General features: G+C 40.1%; 1 protein-coding gene and 1 long non-coding RNA gene across 6 annotated transcripts in view; one reads left to right on the top strand and one right to left on the bottom strand.

Moving 5' to 3' along the window:
• Positions 1-22193, top strand: part of LOC137847702 (uncharacterized) — a 214679-nt gene that overhangs the window by 7895 nt on the left and 184591 nt on the right. The gene's annotated exons all lie outside the window — the stretch shown is intronic.
• The window catches only part of NRG1 (neuregulin 1), a 468454-nt gene that overhangs the window by 278533 nt on the left and 167728 nt on the right, over positions 1-22193 (bottom strand). For 3 of the 5 annotated variants that reach the window (XM_068666043.1, XM_068666051.1, XM_068666046.1), the window contains exon 2: positions 20422-20496. In XM_068666043.1, coding sequence (XP_068522144.1) covers positions 20422-20496 — 75 coding nt within the window. The remainder of the gene's footprint in view (positions 1-20421; positions 20497-22193) is intronic. The other 2 variants (XM_068666053.1, XM_068666054.1) reach the window with 1 other exon arrangement.

The following is a 22193-nucleotide window of genomic DNA, read 5'->3' as shown; positions in this document are numbered from 1 at the left end:
AAGGGCTATCATTTGAGGATCGAAACAGAGTTTACAAGCAGAGTGACTGTTTTGTGAAAAATACTCTCTGGAAAGAGGAAGCTTTTTTTTTTTTTTCCTGCTGATTGTCTCCAAGCACAACTTGTCAAATGATGGTTACATGTTCACATGAGGTAGCTTTGGAGCACTGAATGCTAATACCAAGTATCACAAACACATGATCAAGGGACCTTGAAAGTTTGTTCTATGAAGGGTTATGCTGTAATGGCTCTGGGGAGCCATATTGATGGAAAAGTGCTTGTCTGTTTAATTGTTGCACACATCAGAGCCATTTCTTCCATAACTCTAAATTTTCCTTGTCCTTTTCTTATTCACCAGAATTTGTTAAGGCAAAACAAACAAACAAACAAAAATAACATTTATGTAAATAAACCCTGGTATGCTATGGACAGTTCATGCAGCTCTACCACAATCATGGCACTTTAACCTTTTCTTTTTTCTTTTTTTCTTTTTTTTTTTTTTTGCTTTCCTTTGAGTACAGCTTGTTTTCAATAATTGTGCGTCCAGGTAAGCTGAGCTCTGTAAGTGCACAATTTATAACTACAAAATCTTTTGATGTCCTGAGAGATTCTTGAATTCATTTAAAGGAACTACAAACTTAAAGCAAGTCACAGGAATCCAAAATGTAATATCAGGAACTACTTTAACTGTCAGGAATATGAGTTATTACTTTCTTTTCTGATGGCACATACCTCAGGATCATTTTGGGGAAAAAAAAATCCATTCTAATGTTTGAATGCTTAACATTTAATATCCAATGCCAGAAAAGCAAACAAACAAACAAAACCAGAAGTTTTCAGCACAGCTAAGCTCCAATAAACATAGAACCATAGAATGGTTTATGTTAGAAGAGACCTTAAAGATAATCTAATTCCAACCTCCCTGCCATGGGCAAGGACACCTCCCACCAGACCATGCTGTTCAAAACCCCATCCAGGACCTTGAATGCTTACAGAGAGGAGAAATCCATGTCACTTGGCAACTTGTACCAATATTTAACCACCTTCATAGTAAAGAATTTCTTCATTGTTTCTAACCTAAACATACCATCTTTAAGTTTAAAACTGCTACCCCTAATCCTATGCCTACACACCAGGTAAAGTGTCCCTCTCCTGCTTTTCTGTAGGCCTCCTTTGGGTACTGGAAGGCCATTATAAGGTCTCCCTGGAGCCTTCTTTTCTGAGGCTGAACAACCCCAACTCCCTCAGCCTGTCTTCAGAGCTCTAGGCCCCTGATTATTTTTGCAGCCCTTCTCTGGACCCACTTTAACAGGCCTATGTATCTCTGATGCTGGGGTCCCCAGAGCATAACGTGGTGCTCCAGTTGGGGTCTCATGAGAGCAGAAAAGAGGGGGGACATTCAAATCCCCAGCCCTGCTGGCCACGCTGCTTTTGGTGCAGCCAGGATATGGTTGGCTTTCTGGGCTGCAAGCGCACAGTGCTGGCTCATGGTGAGCTTCTTGTCAACCACCATCCCCAGGTCCTTCTCCTCTGGGCTGCTCCCAATCCATTCTCTGCCCAGCTGTATTTGTGCTTGGAATTGTCCCAGCCCTGGCTGAGGACCTTTCATTTGGCCTTGTTGAATGTCATGAGGTTCACACAGGCCCACCTCTCATGCCTGTCCAGGCTGCTCTGGATGGCATTTCTTCCTTCCAGCATGTTGACTGCACCATACAGATCAGTGTCTTCCACAGAATTGCTGAAGGTGCACTCAGTCTCACTGTCCATGTCACTAATTAAACGTTAAACAATACTGGTCCCAGCACAGATCCCTGAGGGACACCACTCATCACCGATCTCCACCTAGACATCATTGGGACATAGAATGCTGCTCTTTGGATGGGGTCATCCAGCCAATTTCTTATCTGCCCATCTTTAAATCCATAATTTGCAAACTTGTCTTCCATTTCCATCTTGATCACGTTAAATAATGTCTGTCATGTGCAAATATATTAATAGAGACATTATTAATACTGGTAATCTGAATTATTCATTGCAGTACAGTTCTATATGTATCACTTTTGTTTTGTTTTGTTTTGTTTTTTTCTTTCCCCTCAAAGGTAGTGATCTATTTTTTCATTTCCCAGAACAAGGCATAACAGCTTACTGGCTCATCTGCCACTAGCACCCTTTCTGCAATCTCCAGAGATCCTTTTTTTCTGTCATCAAAAGCTATGCATAGCCCAAATCTTCTTTACTGTTCGAGATTTGGTACTAGGCAAATAATTTTTTCTCATTGATTCTCTTTTTTATTTTCATGTTATCATAAACCAATCTTGGTTGATAATGTATAACTCTTACATTAAATGACATGAGCAATGAGTTTTATAAATTCAGTATTACAGCTATAAATGAATTAACTATGAAAACTGCCAGAAGCTGGCTCAGCAAAATTCCAAACCCTTCTGTCCTGGTGCTTTTGTCCAAGCTTTACTGACTGCATTATTACACATACAGACCTGATCTGTTTGATTTGCACATGAATGCTGACATTTTTAAAAAATTACAGCATTTATAGGCAGTGCCTACATTATTTACTAACTGAAGTAACTCCATCTCTTTCTGAGCTTCTCAGTTTTCATCATACCAGTTCTCTATTTTTTAGCCTCTTTCCCATGTGTGTGAAGGACCTCTCCATTCTTGCATCCATGCCCCCTAAAAGTGACTGACCCAAGGAAGAAAAGTTGAAATACTTTGCTGGGAGCTAAATGAATTTTTACCCAAGTCTCAGTTTCTGAAACTCTTACATACATGTTATTTTTCCCCTGACTTCAGTGTTGCATCAATTGAATGTTCACTGTACATGCCACCCCACCATCCATGATATACAGCCATTCTTACTTATTTACACCTGCTGTGACATATAAATTCTTTACAGGCTTTACACACCTAGGACAATGTCGTTCAGCAGGACACCTGTGAACACGTGCTCACATATCTGCCCAAAGGCAAATATGGTATTTAATTCCATACTTCAAGCCTGAAATCAGCTGACCCCTTCATGAGTGGAAAATACAGGCTTCCACAAAACCTCTCAGTCTGATTGATTGCAGTTGGTTCACTCCAGCACATAAGTTGAATGTGATGAGCTGCAATTTTAGTTGTTCATGTTCCTCCTGACCTGAAAGATAAACCAGACTTATGAAAAGCAAAGTCTGTATTTCAAATATACATCTGAGTTGACATGATAGAACATTGCTAATAGTTGATAGGGATTTTTATTTATTTATTTATTTACATAAAGGACTCTGTCAACAACTATATTCTTCTTTATATCAGGCTGAAGCATTTTCTACCATATAATGAAGTATTAGTTATGTATACCTGAATTAGTGATGCTTTCATGAGAGACAGTAGAGACAAAAGGACATCTTAAGAGATCCACTTTAGAGAATGCTACTGCAGACATGAGTTGGGCAGGGAAGATGGAGGAAAGAGGGTTGATTTTTGTATCATATATAGGCAGCCTTGAGAGAAGACCCTCGGCTTAAGACCATGAGATTCATCCCCTGACTCTCACCACTGACCTCTGCATGATTGAGCAAGTTACTGAACCTTTCTCTGTATTTGTAAACATACATTCTTGTACACACAAACACAAACCTTGGGTGGTGGTGGTGGGAGGAAGTGTATGTGGAGTGGTAGGGCTAGGATCATACGCATCAGGACTGTGAAATGTTTTTGTCAGAGTATCCATAAGAACTTTTGGACAGATGAATCTCAGGAAGTGGGATGGCCTTTCTTCACTGTTAGAGACCTGGCTCTGCTTTGTACAGGAAAATTCACTGCACTTTTTTTTTTTTTTGTGGGATGAAATTTAACTATGCATCACAAAATTGATTCAATCCAAATTCTCTAGTATATAAGAATTCTGCATTTGTCTTATTCTGATTAGATTTTTATGAAATTTATATTTTTCAAAGAGTGAAGCACAAGTTCTTGAGTGTGAACATGCATGTGGTTGCTAAAGATATTCACCATTATGTATACACACACACAAATAAATGTGTACTCCAGATATCTAAGTGGTTTCTGCTCTGGCAAAGAAGCCCACTGTGGGCTCTGTGTACTACTTCAGAATCCTTCGGGAGCCCAGGGTATCCCATAGTCAACATTCTCAGCCAAAGCTCTGGCCAACTCATGTCTTCCCTGACACGGATGACTACCAGCACTACCATTCAGCCTGTGATATAAGAGAGCCCGGAGAAAGCAGGAATCACAGTCCCTACCAAGCCACATTCTGCCACCCCTGCTAATTAGAACCAACTCTTTAACAAGGAGGATTTCTTCCACCTGAAACCATGGCATGTGACATTGTATTTCTGTAGGTCCAGTGACCATTCCCAGGACACATTACTACAGGGGTCTTAAAACTACTTTCACCATTCCTAGTTACCATCCTGAGCAGGGGCTATTTACCTGTGGTGGAGCTCTGGTCTACTTGGACAAAGCATTTATTTGTAACATACCTGTCTCGGCCTTCCTTTGACCAGGACAAACTTCTTTCTGTGTAAGGCTTCTCAGTGCAACATCTTTGGGTGTTCACAGGAAAGGAGCTGCTGAAAGTTTCTATTGCCCTTGTGGCAGAAATTTCCTCTGGCTCCACACTGTCTACAGCATGGGATTTATGACCCATATCCCTAAAAGTACAAAATCTAAGTTCCTGAACAAATATAAGCAGAGAGGTGAGTCTGAGCATGATCAGGTTAGCACCATCAGTCTTAAGCAACTGTTCACCATTGAATCAGTAGTTCACAGAGAACTAGCAGTGGGTGAATGATCTGCAAAAGCAGCAAGATATTCACGCCCGCAGGTGATCACCTGACTGTACTCTTGGGAGGTGCCCTTAACCGCCAGACAGTTTTACAACACTCTGAACACTTCACTGCACCTGTTAATAGAAAAATATGAAGTGTCAAAATGTGCACACCCTCTTAAGGCTTACATGGAAATATGATATAGATCAGGATTAATAGAATTCATAAATAATACATGAATTGACATAGAAAAAAAATCCCTCCTGTGAAAATTCACAATTTGTAAGGGCCAAGCCCATTACTACCTCTATATTTAACCTGCCTAATAAGTGCACAGTCCAGGTTAACACTATACCAAATCCATAAGAACATTTTACATCAAAAATTAATTGAATTAGCACCAGAATTCTGAACAGTTGTTCATCACCAATGTTATTAACCAACTTGTGTCCAACTTGGTCTTTTTATCATGCAGTCATAACAAATTCAATTGCAAGACTGCACCTTCTGTCCATGTTTGCTGGATTTCTCATGTCTGGGAAAACATTCTGCCATGAACTCCAGTGTCCCTTTGGATGAGCTTGAGGGGATAACTTAAAACCAGGGTGAAGTGAGGCAGATCTGAGTGATGCCTTTTTTGGGCTAGGTAGTTTTTTTCTTGGAACAAATGCTCATTTTCAGAAGAAAGGCATCACCACAGGGTGTTTCCATCTGTATGCCCATGCATGCTAAGAGGTCTGCACCACAGATTTTACTTTGGAATTTATGTGATTTTTAAAACTCTAAACAATAAAACATCTAATTGGCCACAGGACAATAAAATTCACAACCACGCATCAGCTACTGACTCATCTGCAGGTAAGGCTTTGCAGTAATTGGCAGCTGGTATCCTGGGAGAAAGAGCTCAGTGGTAAACTCAGTGTGTTGTTAGGGAGGTGTGACAGCAGACTCAGAGAGTGAGCTCTCGAGCTTTCAAATAAGTCTGCAAGGTTTAATGGCCCATAACTATCTGGGACAATCCCTTATGGGATAGTCCAGCCAGTCAGATGTGGGACTAATGTGAATAGAGAGGCTATAATCATCAGAGGCTGATCTGAGTAACTATCATATGAGAAGGGCTTTACTGTCAAGTTTTCCGTCCAAACTGATGTCTTCTAATAGTAATGTTTGTTTATTTATTTTTCCCATTAAGTAATTGTGGAATTTTTGAAGTCTCAGTGGAAAACTCCAGGAAATTTTCTGTGGCCAGAGGTTGGTTTACAGATCGGAGAGCAGCCACTGATGCTGTGGGAGTCCCTTTAAATATCAAAAGAATCATTCAAAGATTATTCAAATTATTCAGTCTTTTTTTTTTTTTTTTTTTTTTTATGACCATGCTATAATATGTTATGTATAATAATTGCAATCAGATGCTCTGTAGACCAGAAAAAAATCATCCTCTGAAATACAAAAAAGCCTTTTGAAGGCCCTGTTTTTCTAATTTCTCTTTCAGCATGGATTACAAGTCAAATTATCAGCATTTGTTCCCAACAGTTGCAGTCAAAGACAATTAGGATGCCTAAGAGAAGAGGACTCCAAAAACAGAATATTGGAGGTCTGTCATTGCATGACAGAAGATGTATTAAGATGATAAATGATGGTGTATCTAATAAAGATTTTATAGATTGTGGGTTTACATTATCTTGTAGCACTTCTACCCCATTTGGAGCTGCTTTTTAGGCTAACAACAGCCAGTGATGACACAGAATCATTACAGTACTAATAACTCACTTGCAGTACATTCTGCAAGCAAATAATGGAAGTTAAACTGTGCCTAATGAATCAAAAGGACACGAAAATCAAAAGGATCTTCAATGGAGCAAAGAGAGTAAGCTGCAGCATACAATCATAGAATCACAGAAAATCATGAGTTGGAAACTACCAACAAGGGTCCTTGGGTCCAACTCCTGGCTCCACACCAGACCACCCAAAAATCAGACCATATGTCTGAGAGCATTTTTCAAACACTTCTGGATCTCCGTCAGGCTCGGTGCTGTGCCCACTGCCCTGGGGAGCCTGTCCCAGTGCCCGACCCCCCTCTGGGTGCAGAACCTTTCCCTAACCCCCAGCCTGACCCTCCCCTGTCCCAGCTCCATGCCGTTCCCTCTGGTCCTGTCGCTGTCCCCAGAGAGCAGAGCTCAGCGCCTGCCCCTCCGCTCCCCTCCCCTGGTAAGGGAGCTGCAGGCCGCCAGGAGGCCTGCCCTCAGCAGTACTCCTCACCATGAGGCCTTCTCTTCTCCAGGGTACAGTTGGCCCTTTTGCGTGCCAGGATATGCTGCTGTTTCATATTCAACTTGCCATCAAACAATCCCACAGATCCCTTTCTGCATGGCAGCTCTCCAGCTCTCCAGGGGAGGGGAGGGGAGGGGAGGGGAGGGGAAAGGTTCTCATTGTCCAGATTTAAGCAAATTACTTCAAACTTGAAGGCCTAAAAATACACTACCAAGCCTATATTTAAAGAACTAAACATAAAGTCGCTTTTCTGTAACCTGGCTTACTGTAGGTGGATACCTCCACTGAGCTCTACAGTATAGGATATGCACAGAAACTTACAGAACTGAGGGCTTAAGAGCTGAGCGTTTCAAAAGCACAGTCAAGCCACTTACCATACTAATAATACACAGAATAAAACACTGTAGCTTTGAAAATATCCCCCCTGACTTTCATAGTTCTTGGCAGCCACATCTCCTGCCCAAGTCATGCTATTTAACACCTAATTTAATGCACAATTATGCCCTGCAAGAAATGACCATCTTGGGCACCATAGCAGTAGTTTATTTTTAGTTGTTTACATGTTTCAGCTATTTTCCTGTGGTTTTACCTACCCAGTCTTAAATTGCATCTGAATGCAAAACCTTTACGGCACCAAAACATAATTCTAGGGGTATTTCAACATAGGCACTGAAGAATGTGTAGACAGAATTTGATTTTCAAGTCATTTCATTTAGAGAAGTGGAAAAAAGTCAGAGCTGCACTTACACCTGGGTTATTTGGGTAGAGACCTGCCTAAGTCAGGATAAAGCAGTGGAAATACTGCAAGCTGTAGAGGGTCTAGAGAGGGACGGCAGCCTCTCCCACAGTGATTGCACAGGCTTCACTCCAATGGTGTCTTGCTCGTGTCAGAAAGGGATCCTGTAAAGATGTTGATGTATCATTTTTATAGAAAAAGTTCTAACTAGAGCCTTACCAAAGGTGACTATTGCCCCTCCCCAGGGCCAGTGGTAGCACAAACATAGCTTATCATGCTCACTGTGAAAAATCTCCTTTCCCTTCTCTTTCCCTTCACTCCCTGATGGCATCATTACAGACCTCCCTCCTAGTGCAGGAGTTTATTACTCCCATAAACAATAAAATAAAGGACTTATAATTATATACAGCTGCTAATACAAGGCATTTATGATCATGACTTTTTTCCCCATGGAAGCAAAGGGCAATCAGCTTGTTCTGAAGCAGTATGTCATCTACACCAAAATGCTGATGATAAAGCCAGCTGTGGTGAGGTCTCTAAGATGCTGGATTTGTATGAGTTTCCTGTGTCATGAAGGTGAATGATATAAATGCCCAGTCACAGGCTCAGGTGATCACGTTGAATGCTAGCTGGTAGCAGTCTGCAGGCTTTTGCTGGTTGTCACTGCTGCCCTGGCTTAGCTGCTGTCCAATTCTTCCAGCATGTTGCCTTAGTAAAAACTAAACTACTTACACAACAAAATTTAAATCAGAAAACTCAGCAGTAGTATAAACGATTAAAAAACCCAGACTAATTAGGGGATGGGAATCTGATGTGCTCTGAGGAAAAAAAAAAAAAAAAAAAAAGAGGAGTGACCAATTTTAAAGTGCAAGGGAGGTCTAAGAAGGTTAGAGTGAAAACTCACTCCTGAGATGCAACAGACTGAAAGATGAAAAATGTCTCCCTCTGATGTTTGACAAATCAAATCAGCTGACCTACAAGCTTGTTTGAGCAGTTGCCATATGAAGCTGTAGTGAGGCTGTGGTTTCCTGCCAGACCAGGGGCAAACACCCACTTGGCTTCACAAAACTGTGTACCTTATGCACTAACATATTCCTGAGATTCAGAATATTGCTGGCCTCAAAGGCTGAAATTTTCAGTTGCCACCAATTCTGCTAGTCTGCAGCTGGACAGCAAATCTTTATGAATTTGAATACAATGATACAAACCTTAAATGGAGTTTCCTTCTTATTTCAAAGTTATGTTGCAATCTAGCAATGTAACTGCAACAACACCCCGAGGAACTGGTTATAAGAGTAACAGAACTTCCTTATCACCTTTCCAGCTCCATCCCTTGAGTGGTGAGAACTAAGATGCTGGGGGAGAAATGTTTATTAGAATTACCCTTAAATTAAATGAATTTATTTTGTTTGCTAATGACTTGGAAGCAACATGAAAAATTCCCAGCAAAACTGTCCTCAGGAGTTTTGGACTTGAATAGCAAAATATAAGAAATCAGAGAGAAAAAAAAAAAAATCCCATAAACTACAGGATTTTGGTACTTTATTATTATTATTATTATTATTATTATTATTATTATTATTATTATTATTATTATTATTATTATTTTATTTTATTTTTTCTGGAAGGAAAGGACTGTCCATGAGATGATCTTCAAAATCACAGAAGAAACTGGAGGTGTCAGCACAGCTTCTTTGAGAAGCTCATCTTTCCCTCTAATTATTCACAAACACTCTCCACAGTGAGCAGAGGAGCACACCTTCTGCCATAGCACTGCTTCCATCAGTCATGTTAGGGCCACTCTCCTCTGCCAGCACTGGGAGTCATACTTCAGTTCTAACTGCCTTCTCTTTACACGCTACAGAGAATACTTATAGTTTTCAGCTTTGTTGAGCTTGTTAAATCTTGATTTATTATCAACCTGTAATGTATTCTGGCTCTCATTGCTGGAGCTTATTATTGCACTTGCTTAGTCAAGGAATGGCTCTTCTTGATGTTCAGGTTGAAGGAATTGTAATTTTTTGGCATGAAGCATTCCAGCCTGATTACAGTTAAGCTTCCAGGGGTGTGTTTAAGAGATTTACTCCCTCACGGCTTCAGAGCAGAAGCTGGAGGAGGAGAAGAAAAGATTTCATATAAGTTCTGTGTTTCTTAACCAGTTTCTCTGCATAGAGTTGTGCAAAGATTTCTGAAAAAAAAGACCATGGAAAATACACCTTCTGGACAGGATTTGCTGGTGTCAGAAAGTAACTGCTTTGTTCTGAAAGTCCCTCTTTCCTTTCTGACCATGAAACTCATCCTCTAATTCCATTCTGAATGAAAGGAACATGGCAATTTATAGGACCAGTAAAGATGCCAAGAAATGATAATCCTAAATCAAAAAATGAAGAAGAGAGAGAGAGAGAAAGATATATTTAAAAAATATATATATTTATAAACAGTTATTTGTAACATATCGTCCTGTTTTTTTTCAAAACATTTCAGAAATATCAGTTTGCACTAATACCAATTTAGACTTTTAGAAAGAGTGTCACACCAATATATTCAAAGGTATTGCTATCTGTATCATAACGTATTCCTAGATTATGTTACTTTGCTAGTGGCTGTAAGTAGCCAAATTCTGCTAAGCTAGTCATCTAAATGAAAAGTATTAAATCATTAAAGATCTTTTAGAAATGAAAGGTCTTGTAAATGGCCATTCTGCAAAGTACAAATTTTTTAAAAAAAAAAGTTTTTTAAAAGTTTGCAGCTTTATCTTGTACAATAATGGATTTGGTTGCTTTTTACTATTCAAGTAGGAAGCATAGACAGAGATTACCTTGCTTGGCATGATTTAGGAACAGTCAAAGTTACTTGCTAAGATGCAAGCACTACATGTGCATGGTGCTTCCTGTGACACAGTGGTGTTATCACTAGATTACCCTATAAAGAAAGACAGAGACAGGCTGTATTAGCACAGTTTTCAAATGCTCTCACCAAGCAGAGATGGCCATAATGAAAACCACTGACATAATGAAGACAGTCTTAATACAGGCCTGCGTGGCCTGAAATTGCTCACGCCTGACCCGAAGAATGCAATATGCAGAGCTCAAGACACCTGAGAGCTGAGATCATTGTGCCATATACACTTGCTCCTCACATATTTCCTGCCTTCCACCCTTACATTTCCAGTAACAAGCAAATGCTTGAAATAAAGTCTCAGGTGCTGCTGCCTTTACCACCCTGCTTATTTTTTTTTTTTAATTTTTATTTTTTTTCCTTCTTTCCACTATCATGTTGCCATTTCTGTTCATATTTGCAGAAACATTGGCTGTACAAAAACAAAATCTAAGTGTGATAATAAGTGTGGGCTGAAAATCCAACTCTATCCGGAAATACTGTACAGAAAAAAAAAAAAAAAAAGAGAGAGAGAGAGAGAAAAAAAAAGTAAGTTTGTTATGAACACATGCCTGGCCAACTTCTCTTTTGTTTACAGCTCACTTTTATTCTTAATACAAGATTCAAGGATTTAACAGAATAGGCAGGAAAACAAACAAGTCAGAGTTTTCTGCCTCCGTTTCCTTTTCTGGGATCTCTGGCCCACAGTGCCTCCAAGACATCTGCACACCCTGGTCTCAGCTGCTGTAGTGACGCTTACTGTGCCAGGGGCAGCTTCCAGCAGCACAGTCTTGGACTCACACTGAAAACTGGAGTTTGGGGAGCTGTTTATAGCAATCCAAACAAAATAAAATAAAAAAAGACTACATGCAGTCTGTTGCACATGCAAGTCCAACTTTGAAACTTCTCATTTGCACAGTAAAAAGACAAGAAATAGTACAAACAAAGGTAAGAGCAATCAAAGAACTAAATGTCACTGTCATGATCTATTAATTAAAAACAAAGAGCTCTGCAGATCTGATCATACATCTTGAAACTCCATAGTGCACTAGCTAGAGGAATAGAGAGCTCCAGGTCCTCTCTGCATCAATCTCAGACTGTTGTGTTACTCCCGATATGGAACAGTGTACAAAAGAGAAGAAAAGCAGGTTGTTTTGTTTTGAACCCATAACTTCATAGTAAGGACTGGCATAAGCACAGGCCTTGAGGTTGCAGGAAGAGAAAAACTAATGCCCTTCCTTGACTCAAGACAGGGACATCAAATTCATCTTGGAGGAATTTGAACAGCTGGTACTAGCAACAATGCCATGAAAAAGTTGTTTCAGACACACACCTCCAGATTCAACTAGTTTTGCCTCTGCCTTTTCCCTGACCTGCTCCTGCCTGCTGTCAGAAAGATTTTAAGTGACCTCTTTGTAAAAATCACCTTGTTTTGCACTCACCTGCCTTTCCAGCCTTTGCTTATGGAAGTTCAATTGGCACAAAACAAAGAAAATTGAAGGTTTCCTTCTAAACTCTGTGCTAAAGAAGATGTGGCACATCCAGGAGCCAAATGACCCATTTTGCTGCACATGAACAGTGCAAGGCAAGCACTACTGATTACCACATCCTGAAAGATGGATGTCCCTGCTTGTCATATCTATAGCTGGATAGAGTGCCAGAGTATGTATTTTGCAGTCACTTCCTGAGACTGGGCAGTTCTGCTCAGCAATTTTTGAATCCCAAACTTTCTGAAATCAAAACCTCAGAACTATCATGACTCTGCCTATGTCTCACATCCAGCAGACTCATTGAACCCTTAGAAAGATTAGTCATTAGCAACAAAATCCTTACAGCATAAATTGCAATTAGACCAAGTAAGCAGGACCTCTTTATCATCAAGCATCTGGTTGCAGTCTATTTTAATCTCGTTACATTCAGGTTTCCAATGGAAATTGAGGGCACAGCTATGTGCTCTGAATTTAAGAGCAGATGCAACCTGATGCCTACTGGGCATGAACATGCTGATAACCTTCTTTATCAGAGAGGAAAGCAAAACTCAATATAAATGATACATTGAGAAGAGAAGTGAATTGTTCCCCTGTAAGCAAAATAGAACTACCTCATGCTGGTAACAGGGTGAGAGGGTATGGTATGTGCATTTTAAATTAAGTACTTGCTATATGCTGGATTGTCTGTGGTAGTTTGTTCCTATAGCCATATCCTGGATGGCAGTCTTCCTCCTACCTCTCTGTTCTTAGAAAGCAGTGAGGCTGCCCTGTCAGTAAAGGCTAGGCATAGTTACATAGCCAGACCTAGTCTTGACCCTTGAGGACATCTGAGCTTTTCTCACAGTGGAAATCCATTTAGGAAGGAAAAGGCCCCTGGTTGCCTAAAATCCAATCTTTTTGTAAAGGCCACATGCAAGAGAGAGCTCACCATATCCAGTAGGGTGTTGTTCTGCTGGGTTATTATCTTGCTTTTGTTTGCATTGGCAGGTGTTACATTAAGAGATTGATAAGAGGATAGATGAACTTTAGGCAGCCATGGTATAAGAAATCTATCTGCACTCCTTAGAGAAACCATCTTGAAGAAGACCCTAGTAACAAGAATTATTCTGCAACAGGCATGAGCAATGGGAAGAAACAGACAGCAATGGGAAGAAAAGTAAAAGCACCTTCATGGAAAGGGAGGCCTATGAAACCCTACCAGGCTCAGTGCTTGAGTGTCTCCTAGCTGTTGGGGTGTTCCAGTAATGCCTATAGTGAACTGAAGTGGTCTTGCCATTTTGGCCATGTTGCAGTCAACAACATTAACAGTGCTTCTGTGTAGTGTTGCATTTAACATACCAGTGCTAGTGAAAGGCCAAGTCTACTTCAGCAATACTTTGAGACCTCTATCTGAAGGACTTTTCCACCTCTTTCCCTCCTTTCTCTTTGCAGTATCACCTGGAAACCTACAGATGCAGCTAGCTGAAAAGGCCACTGAAATGCAAAAGGGAACACTGGCCCATCCTTATGAACATCAGGAGGTAAACAGGGCTGGCCAAGCAGCACAGCCATCCCAGCCATCCCAGGGAAGACTAGAAGATGGAAATGCTGGCCATGCATGTAGCAATCATGAACTGACTATATATATATTTTTTTTGACTTGTTCTTCTGTAAGACTGGTAAGACTTAGGCAGATACTCTGATTTGAAGTGACATAATTATAATAATTATTTCAGAGCTCTAGAATAATTATTTTTTTTCTAAAAAAGAAAAAAAATGATAGATTCTAATTTTAATAACTCAGGGCAGTGTTGTAGTGAAAGCATTACATTTAAAAACACAATAAGACACACACACACACACACACACACACACAAAAGAAACCAACACTCCAGAAACATCAGCATTCATCGTTTGGCTGTTCTGAGCAAGAGAGGTAGTCTCACAGTAACTTTCTTGGCTAACCTGAGTGATTTTAAATTCCTATTCCAGAGATCCCAGGAAAAGTAGTGCTGTAGACATTTCACGAGATGCCTTCTGATAGCTGTGCCCATCATGCAGCAGACACAACACAAAATCATATAATTTAGTGACATAAGAAAAGTATAACCAGCTAAACTGTTGTATTTTAATAAGTAAAGTACTTCATCTGGACATAGTTATAGTGGAATGAGAATGATCATTACAGGTTTAGTTCAAATGACATTTATGCTAACATAATCAAAGCATAAAAATGACAAGTATTTGAATAATACTTCTCAATTTACTACATTGCAGGAAGTCCCTCGTGTCTTCTAGATACAGGAAAGTTAGCACACTGAGGAATTTAGATGTTGAATTACAGAGTAGTACCTGTTCTTTGCTGATTCCCTGCATGAACTCTTCAGGGGCTATATTCCTCCTGTGCCCTGCTGCTGAGTCCAGGGAACAACTGAATGCTTGCAACTGCAATTCAAGACACTGCTGAAGGCAATGGAGACGGAGACCATGGCCAGAAAGGCTTAGGCAGAAATCAGGCAGCAGAATGTGGCCTTAATTCTTTTTGCTTGTACATGAGGCATCCTTCTCCTTTCTCAGTTCCTCTGCACTTAGTGGATGTTAAACATTTACATGGGCACTCAGTGAGACATGCCGCTTACCTTGCATGTACACTGCCTAGGTGATAACTAACTTCATAACTCATCCCCAGTTTTGCTGTCCACAATAAGCATGTCTATGAATGCCACTGTCTGGGTTGTCCTGTGAATGGTAAACATGAAATGAAATGCACCAGGAGAGTAGGGTTTTCTCGTGTTCCCTAATGTCAATCAATTTCCTTACTGAGGAGCCAGTCTATTGCAAATCTGTGACCCAGCAGACTTGTCCACAGACATTTTATTAGTAACCCTGAACATATTTCAAGGAAACTTACTCGTTGGTTCCCACAGCTTGCTTTTTCACAACTCATTGCTAATACACATGGTCACTGCTATTATGACAATATACAACCATTCCAACTCTGCATCTTGATCACTGAATTTGTGCTAGGCTGAGAGTAACACCTACTCACCTGTTTCCTCAACCCTGTTATTTATGACAATATTCAGGCTTCACATACACAAAGCTCAACATGATTCTTCTGAAAGTTTCATTAGAAAGTCCATTTTTCTGACTCACTGTGAATCAGTATGATCAGAATAGATTACTCATCAGCAGCTGGGCACCTGAAAGACTTAACTACACAAAAACAAGAATGGAATAGTTTAGAAAGGAAATTAGATTAACTGATAGCCTGGATATGACCCAAGGCCTTCTAAATCTTATGTATCATTGTGATCAATCCCAGGTATTTCTCAGGTAATTTTCTGCTTAATGCAGATTGTCTGTCTGCTAGATTATTTCATCTTGGTTCCTGGTAGAGGTTGGCTTAATACCCAAAGCACAGCAACCAATATTCTTTCCATAATTTTCATCATAATTAATTACTACCTGTCTTGTAATAATTACAATGTATCTTCTAATTAATACAAGTTGCTAATGCTTCTTTGAATTTAACCAAGCTTTTGGCTTTGAAATCTTCCCATGGCAGTGGATTCCATTTCCACAGTCTAATTAGTTGTTACAAAACTGACGTCTTTATTTTCTATTAGCGACTCTGAATTCCTACATTTTAAAGCAGAAGTTCCTATGCCTCCATGTCTTGATTATTCCTTTTTATTTTTCCTATCACTTCTTTGTCATGTTCACAGAAAGTCAGATGCAAGACTACTGAACAATGACATACTTTTGTCTAATCTCTGCTATCTGCTTTGAATTTTCCCCTCACCTGGAAAAATAGGCTTTTGCTGTGGTGTTCTAGTGTTGTAGATAAGGAACCTGTGGTCCATAGTGTATCACAGGTGTGCATCTCCTGAGGAGATTAGCAGTTTTATACCTCTATCCTGCCACAAATTCACTCAAAAATTGTTCAGATTCATAAAATATCTACATGCACTAGGAGCCCTTATGCACAAGTGGGTGGTGTCCAGCCATCCCAGTTTCCTTCAAAAATCCTCCACAGGATGAGAGCCTGGGGCTCTCTTTTGGTAGCTGTTGTTCGTCTGCTACTGTGCAGATCTTGACACCAACATTTGTGCCAGAATGAAGCAGCTTCCATTAATTGAAACAAAAACAATATTTTGAAATTGGCAGGTGTAGTGGAATTAAATGCTTCCATGGAAGACACTGCACAATTACGTCTTGTTAATGCTAAGATCATGGGCAGGACACTCCCATGGAAGATTTTCATGATTAGGATGCTGACAAAATTAAGGCATCACAGTGCATAAGTCAGAGCACAGAATGGATAAGAGTCTGACTCTTACAATAACAAATCAGCTTGTCATAGTTCTGTTAGTAAGATAGATCACTTACTAAATTTTCCCTATGAGCTCTGCCAACAGAACTAATGATCATTGGCATACAGCAGAAAAAATCTGGCATGTCTCAGGGAGTCACCTAGTTCAGTTTTTAATGAACAGCCATAAGAAAAACAAAATAAAACAAAAAGTAGTTATGTCATAGATAGCAATAAAAATACATATATAAACTCCAATATAATTATTAAACTTGCTGATATGACACTAATCCCTAAGCCAACTAAAATCTATAGCAGTCACACAACAAGCTCCAGTGGATTCTGAATAGCAGTATTCATTGTGCAAAATACAACAGCCAATAAGCTCAGAATGCAGTAGGATAGCTTGAATTTTTCTGCTTCTTTTTCGGATATGAACAGTGAATGATGTGTCAGAAAATCAGTTTGTTTTTCACATCTGTATCAGCTGGTCTAACACAATATCTGCAATTACATCTTCCCACGGACCCTGCCTCAGGTAATACTTAGGAGCTCAGTATGCACAGTAGGAATTTATAATGAGCTCTCAGCTTAGAATCCCATCACTGAAAAAAAAAAAAAAAAAAAAAAAAAAAGGTTAAAAAACATTTAGGAGGCAATGGTGTATATCAAAACCAAATGGGACCCTAGAGTTTGAAAACGGACAATAAAATAGCAGTGGGTGTGATATCACAAGTGATTATTGTAATGCAACGATACTTTCTTCCCACTGAAAGAGCCTGGAACTTTATCACAACGTCACATTAGAGCCACAAATGTTAAGCCCTTGGAGAATATCTACTTCTCTTCAAAAGGCTGGTGCAAACTTTGTTGGATTGGCAGCCCCAGGACCTGACCTGTTCAATTTTGCTACACAACAGGAAAAAATGCTGTCAGAATGAGTGGCATCTAGCACTGATCCCCAGGACCTCTATGGAAGGACGGTTTTGTCCTCTTGCCCTTGAGAGACTTCAGTTGGACTCTGTCTTACAGGAAGCAAGCTTTCTTTGCCTAATTAAAATCACCAGTTTACCTTCCAGCCCTGGTTTCCTCTAATCTTATTTACTCTGCATATATAGCAGACTTGATTTTAACTTAATGCAGTAGATTCCATCACAATTTCTCCTGTCCACTGCAGACTACCAGAAGACACCACTCATTTGGTGGTTTTAGATGAGACAGCCTATTTCCAATGAAGGAAGACGTTTTCTGTAGCTAAGGTTCTAAACCAAGTGTCAAGCTATTTAACCTTAATAGACAGAATTTTGCCATAGACTTTACCTTAGATAACAGAATTAGAGAATGCTGTTGTTTGGAAAGGCCCTGTAGAAGACATCAGATCCAACATCTATTCAAAGCCTATCTTCCAGCTTCTACTAGGTTGCTCCAAGCTTTGTTCTGTGAACTTTTGAGCATCTCCAAGGATGTAGAGTGTATACCCTCTTAGCCCCTATCCCAGTACTCACTCTCAGAGGGAGATTTCTTCAACTGTTCATTCATGAAACGGGACTCAAACCCCTTCCTTTTTCTTGCCCTTTGGTTTGTCCTCCTAGATAGACCGTCTCTTCCTATGTTTTTCTTTCTGGGCTTTGTCATTCAAAGGAGACTAAACAGAGAATATCCTTAATTTTAATGATAAAATCCTAACAATATTTTGAGGCGTTCTTATGAGTCTCTAAGTCTTGCATTGTCTACAATCTTTTCAACACTTAGCAGCACAGGTCCAGTCTCATATAAGGAGAGAGGGAGAGGCTAATTACAAATTAATATTAAAAACAAACAAACAAAAAAATAATAATTCATTGCTGAGCACTGAGAATAGCTTTGCCCAAGAGTGCAGCTGTTTGGCATTACATACTCTTACATTTATCACTTGAATTTTCTCCTGAAAACTCACATAATGTAGCTGTAAACTGCTCTTTCTGGAGAGGAAAAACAGCAAGCATAACAAAACCAATCACAGTTCATAGAAGAATTTCAAGTCTAATTACTATCCATTTCAAAGTTTGATTAAGTGCTCTAACAGCTTGAGGAAAAAAGAAACAAAAATCCTCAAATGGGTGCTGCTCTGGATAAGCAGAGGATGCAAAGATTAAAGACTAGGTGAGCAAAAACAAAGACATGATATTTCATAATATCATAATAAAAGGAATAAGTATTTTGCAGAGACTTTTAAGTCCTGCAGAAATGCATACCACCTCCTCCTCTCCCAGATCATGGTCTGCTCAAGTCTGATGGTGTTGCTATTTTCTACTGCTGTTTTTTCATCAAGAACCTGGTAAAATATAAGTCCTGTGTGTTTTACTTCAGACATACTCACTGAGTGTAAAACACATCTTAGGATGAGCCAAGCATCAACTTAAATTTCGCAGGTGCTTAGCGTGATATCTGTGAGAGAATGCTTGATTTTAAAATCCACTTCCACCTGGCACAAATAGAGGCCTAGATCCCTCAAATGCATGCTGTAATTTCACAGTGAGTCATCCTGTTGATCTCAAGGCTCATGTCCACATGTTTACTGACACACAGAACTGTTCATAGGGTTGAGGATACAGCTGCTTAAACATCTGGTTTGATGCACTATCCAGGATATCAACACTTCCAAGCAACAGTTTACAGAGGCAACCATCAGACTGCACAAACTGTGGGACTTAAATAAACAATCAGAAAGCTAAAAGGGAGAAAAAAATACTGTGACTCACTCAAGCATATGGGACACAGAATTATGGCAAGAAGAAACAACCAATTCTTTGCCTAAGAGTCACAAAACAGTGAGACATTAGTTTGTGTGGTAAGTTTTCCATTTTTCATTGTGCAGCACAAGATCAGATTTCAGCATAACTTATGGTAACAGTGTTACAGTTATATTTAGAGTTTTTGAGCAAGAATTTAACAAAATGTCTTTGAATAAATTCATAGCAAGCTGTATCTTCATACATGTACCAAAGATAGAATACTTAGCAGATGCATGGAAAATGTTAGAACTATGCTGAAGAAACACGGCTAGAATATACAGGGACAATCCCATCACTGTGCAGTAGCTTGCTTTCTATGTACCTTTCAATGAATGTATGAAAAGCTAGAAATTATATAGCTCTGATGGTCAGTCTTGAACCAATGACAGACAAGGTCTGCTCACTCAGTCCCTAATTGAGGGCGAGGGTGTTATTGGACATACCAACTTGGAAGGAGAAGGGGGCACACGCAAATGGAGTCTTGTGCTGGGTCTCAGGCCAGATGGTTTAGCTAAAACCTACATCACCATGACATTCTTAGACCCACAGACTGTTTTTCCAGAGGCCTAAAACTGTTTTCACTGAGTATTCTGACTGCCATGTCTTTTCCCATCTGCTGGTGTCTGCATTTGCCATCACCACTTTTCATCTCCTCCAGATCATCCACTTGTCAACTACTCCTTTAACACATGAGCTCCTACCCCATCTATCTTTTCTGTGATACTAGTCCAAGTATTTCTGGTCCCAGGGGAATCACCAGGAGGAAGACACATGACAGGAGTGCAGAGGAGCAGGTGTCGATTTTCATTTTCTCTTTGCAATGCATTTTATCCTCTCTGCCTATACCCCATGAAGAGTGCCTCTTCCCAACACACGTATTAGGAGAAGAAGCCAATGAGGTCTTATACTGTGCAAAGACTTATCTTCACCTGTCAGGTGCTCCAGGGAGCACCACAGAATCTAAGCAATAGCAGTGAAATTACCTCAAACCCACAAGAAGGGTGTCACACTTTTAGTGGGGCATCGACTACTTGGCAGGCTGCTCCAACCAGAGGGAGTGAGGGTTAAAACACTTACCCCATCCTTCCTCCCAAAGCCCTCTGCAAAGTTCTTGCACCTTCCACATGCACATAAAAACAACACAACACCTTTTCAAGGAGTTCCTTGATTAGAAATTGACTCACTGTTGTAACTGCTGTTGACATCCGTCTGTGTTGGTGCCAGGCTGTACTGAATTGGCCCTTCAGAGGTGGCCCTTCCTGACAGTAAAGGGGAGAAGAGAAGGGAGGAAGGGAATGGAAAGAGAAAGGAAAGAAAAAGGGTATATTTAGATATTTATTTATTTTTGTATTTATTACTGAACAGATCTGCAGAGTGTAGCATTGTTCTGACGCCACTGTTGTAACTCCCACCCCCCTCCAACGCACACACACACATACACACATGCACACAAACACAGATATTCCAGTAGAAATCTGGAGAGGCTGATTGCCCCAAGACCTGCCAGAGAGACTCATTTGCTTTGTCTGAGTGCCAGCTCACTGAAAATACCTTGTATTGGGGTCATTAATAGGGTGGAGGGTACACAAGATGTGGAACTGGCAACAGGTATGCACAGGACTTCATTGGCATGTAAGACCTCCACAGATCAGGCTGTCAGTCTCAGTAAATCTTTCAACATAACTTTCAGGACAGATACATGTGATGGGACCTGAATGCTAAACGTGAGCAAATCAGTCCTGCTGTCTTGTTCATTAACACACATCAAACGCAGCAGAAAAAGTATCTTGGCAGCTTTTCTTAGTATGAATATGTAACCTTGTTTCCTCAGAAAAACTCAATCCAACCCCGCTTTGGTATTTAGGATATGCTTGACTCAGGTCAGAAAAAGTTGTGTTATTAACCTGACATACCTCCTTAGCATACTGCACTTGTGAATTTGTTATGCAGGGAACAGTCCCCGCAGAAGGTCCAGAGATACTGCCATCAGACTGTTCTGACATCCTTCATTCCAGACATACTGCTCTGTAAATGAGGCACCAGAGGTGGATGGCAGCCTCTTAGGTTGAGAACACTTGAGTACACCTGTTTTAACATTTGAGATCTTGCTGACTACATTTCCAATCCTTTTCTCCACTCCTTGGTCTTATTACTTTCTCATTTGAACAAGGTCTGGGTATCAGAGTTAGCCTATATATCCCTGCTCTACTTGCAGTGTTGATGGAGGACACTGATGTGTGGGCTGTACTGTGTGCAACCCAGTGAACCTTGAAGATTCTTGGGGCTTTTAATGAAAATAGTTCCTGTGCTGCTACGATGAAGCAAACAAGAATCCATAAGTACAACAGGTACAGGGCCATGTATAGGGCAGGATATTTTACTAGCAAGAAACAGAGGAGTGCAACATCTTTCTTTCAGTCCTAAGTCTCTTCCTGACAATTAAGGCAACAGTGAGCAAGCCTAGCTATCTCTCTGTATATAAGCACTGTATATATTGAACTCTGGTTTCTCTTTAATCTCCCTCCCTGACTTGTTCTAACAGATTTTGGCTGGGCTATAAACACTACTTAATAATGAAGATGCATGATAAAACAGCATTCACATTAGTTATAGCATTTTTCAGACAGGTTATGAGGAATTAATTCTTCACTTGGGAAAGCACTGGAAATATAACTGAACACCATCTAGAAAGGCTCATTATACTAATTAAAGAGCAGTTAATGCTAAGTTATTGCTGACTGATGTTTTCCTTTACTCATCTGAATGCAGATGAATGCCATTGAAGTAATTTCTGTCTTGTAAGAGCAAAGACTGAGGAAGAACTCCACATTTATAATCTCCACCTAGCAGCACAACCAACTGAAATAGGATATAGCACAATCCCTCTAAACTCTGACAGAATACAAATTTTCACATTTCTTGAGCTACTTTGTCTGAAGGCTCCAGTCATTTACGG

The sequence above is a fragment of the Anas acuta genome, chromosome Z (assembly GCF_963932015.1).
Source record: "Anas acuta chromosome Z, bAnaAcu1.1, whole genome shotgun sequence".
In the NCBI taxonomy this organism is placed as follows: Eukaryota; Metazoa; Chordata; class Aves; order Anseriformes; family Anatidae; genus Anas; species Anas acuta.
Note: the sequence above shows the minus strand (reverse complement) of the source record. Positions and strands in the feature narration are given on the sequence as shown.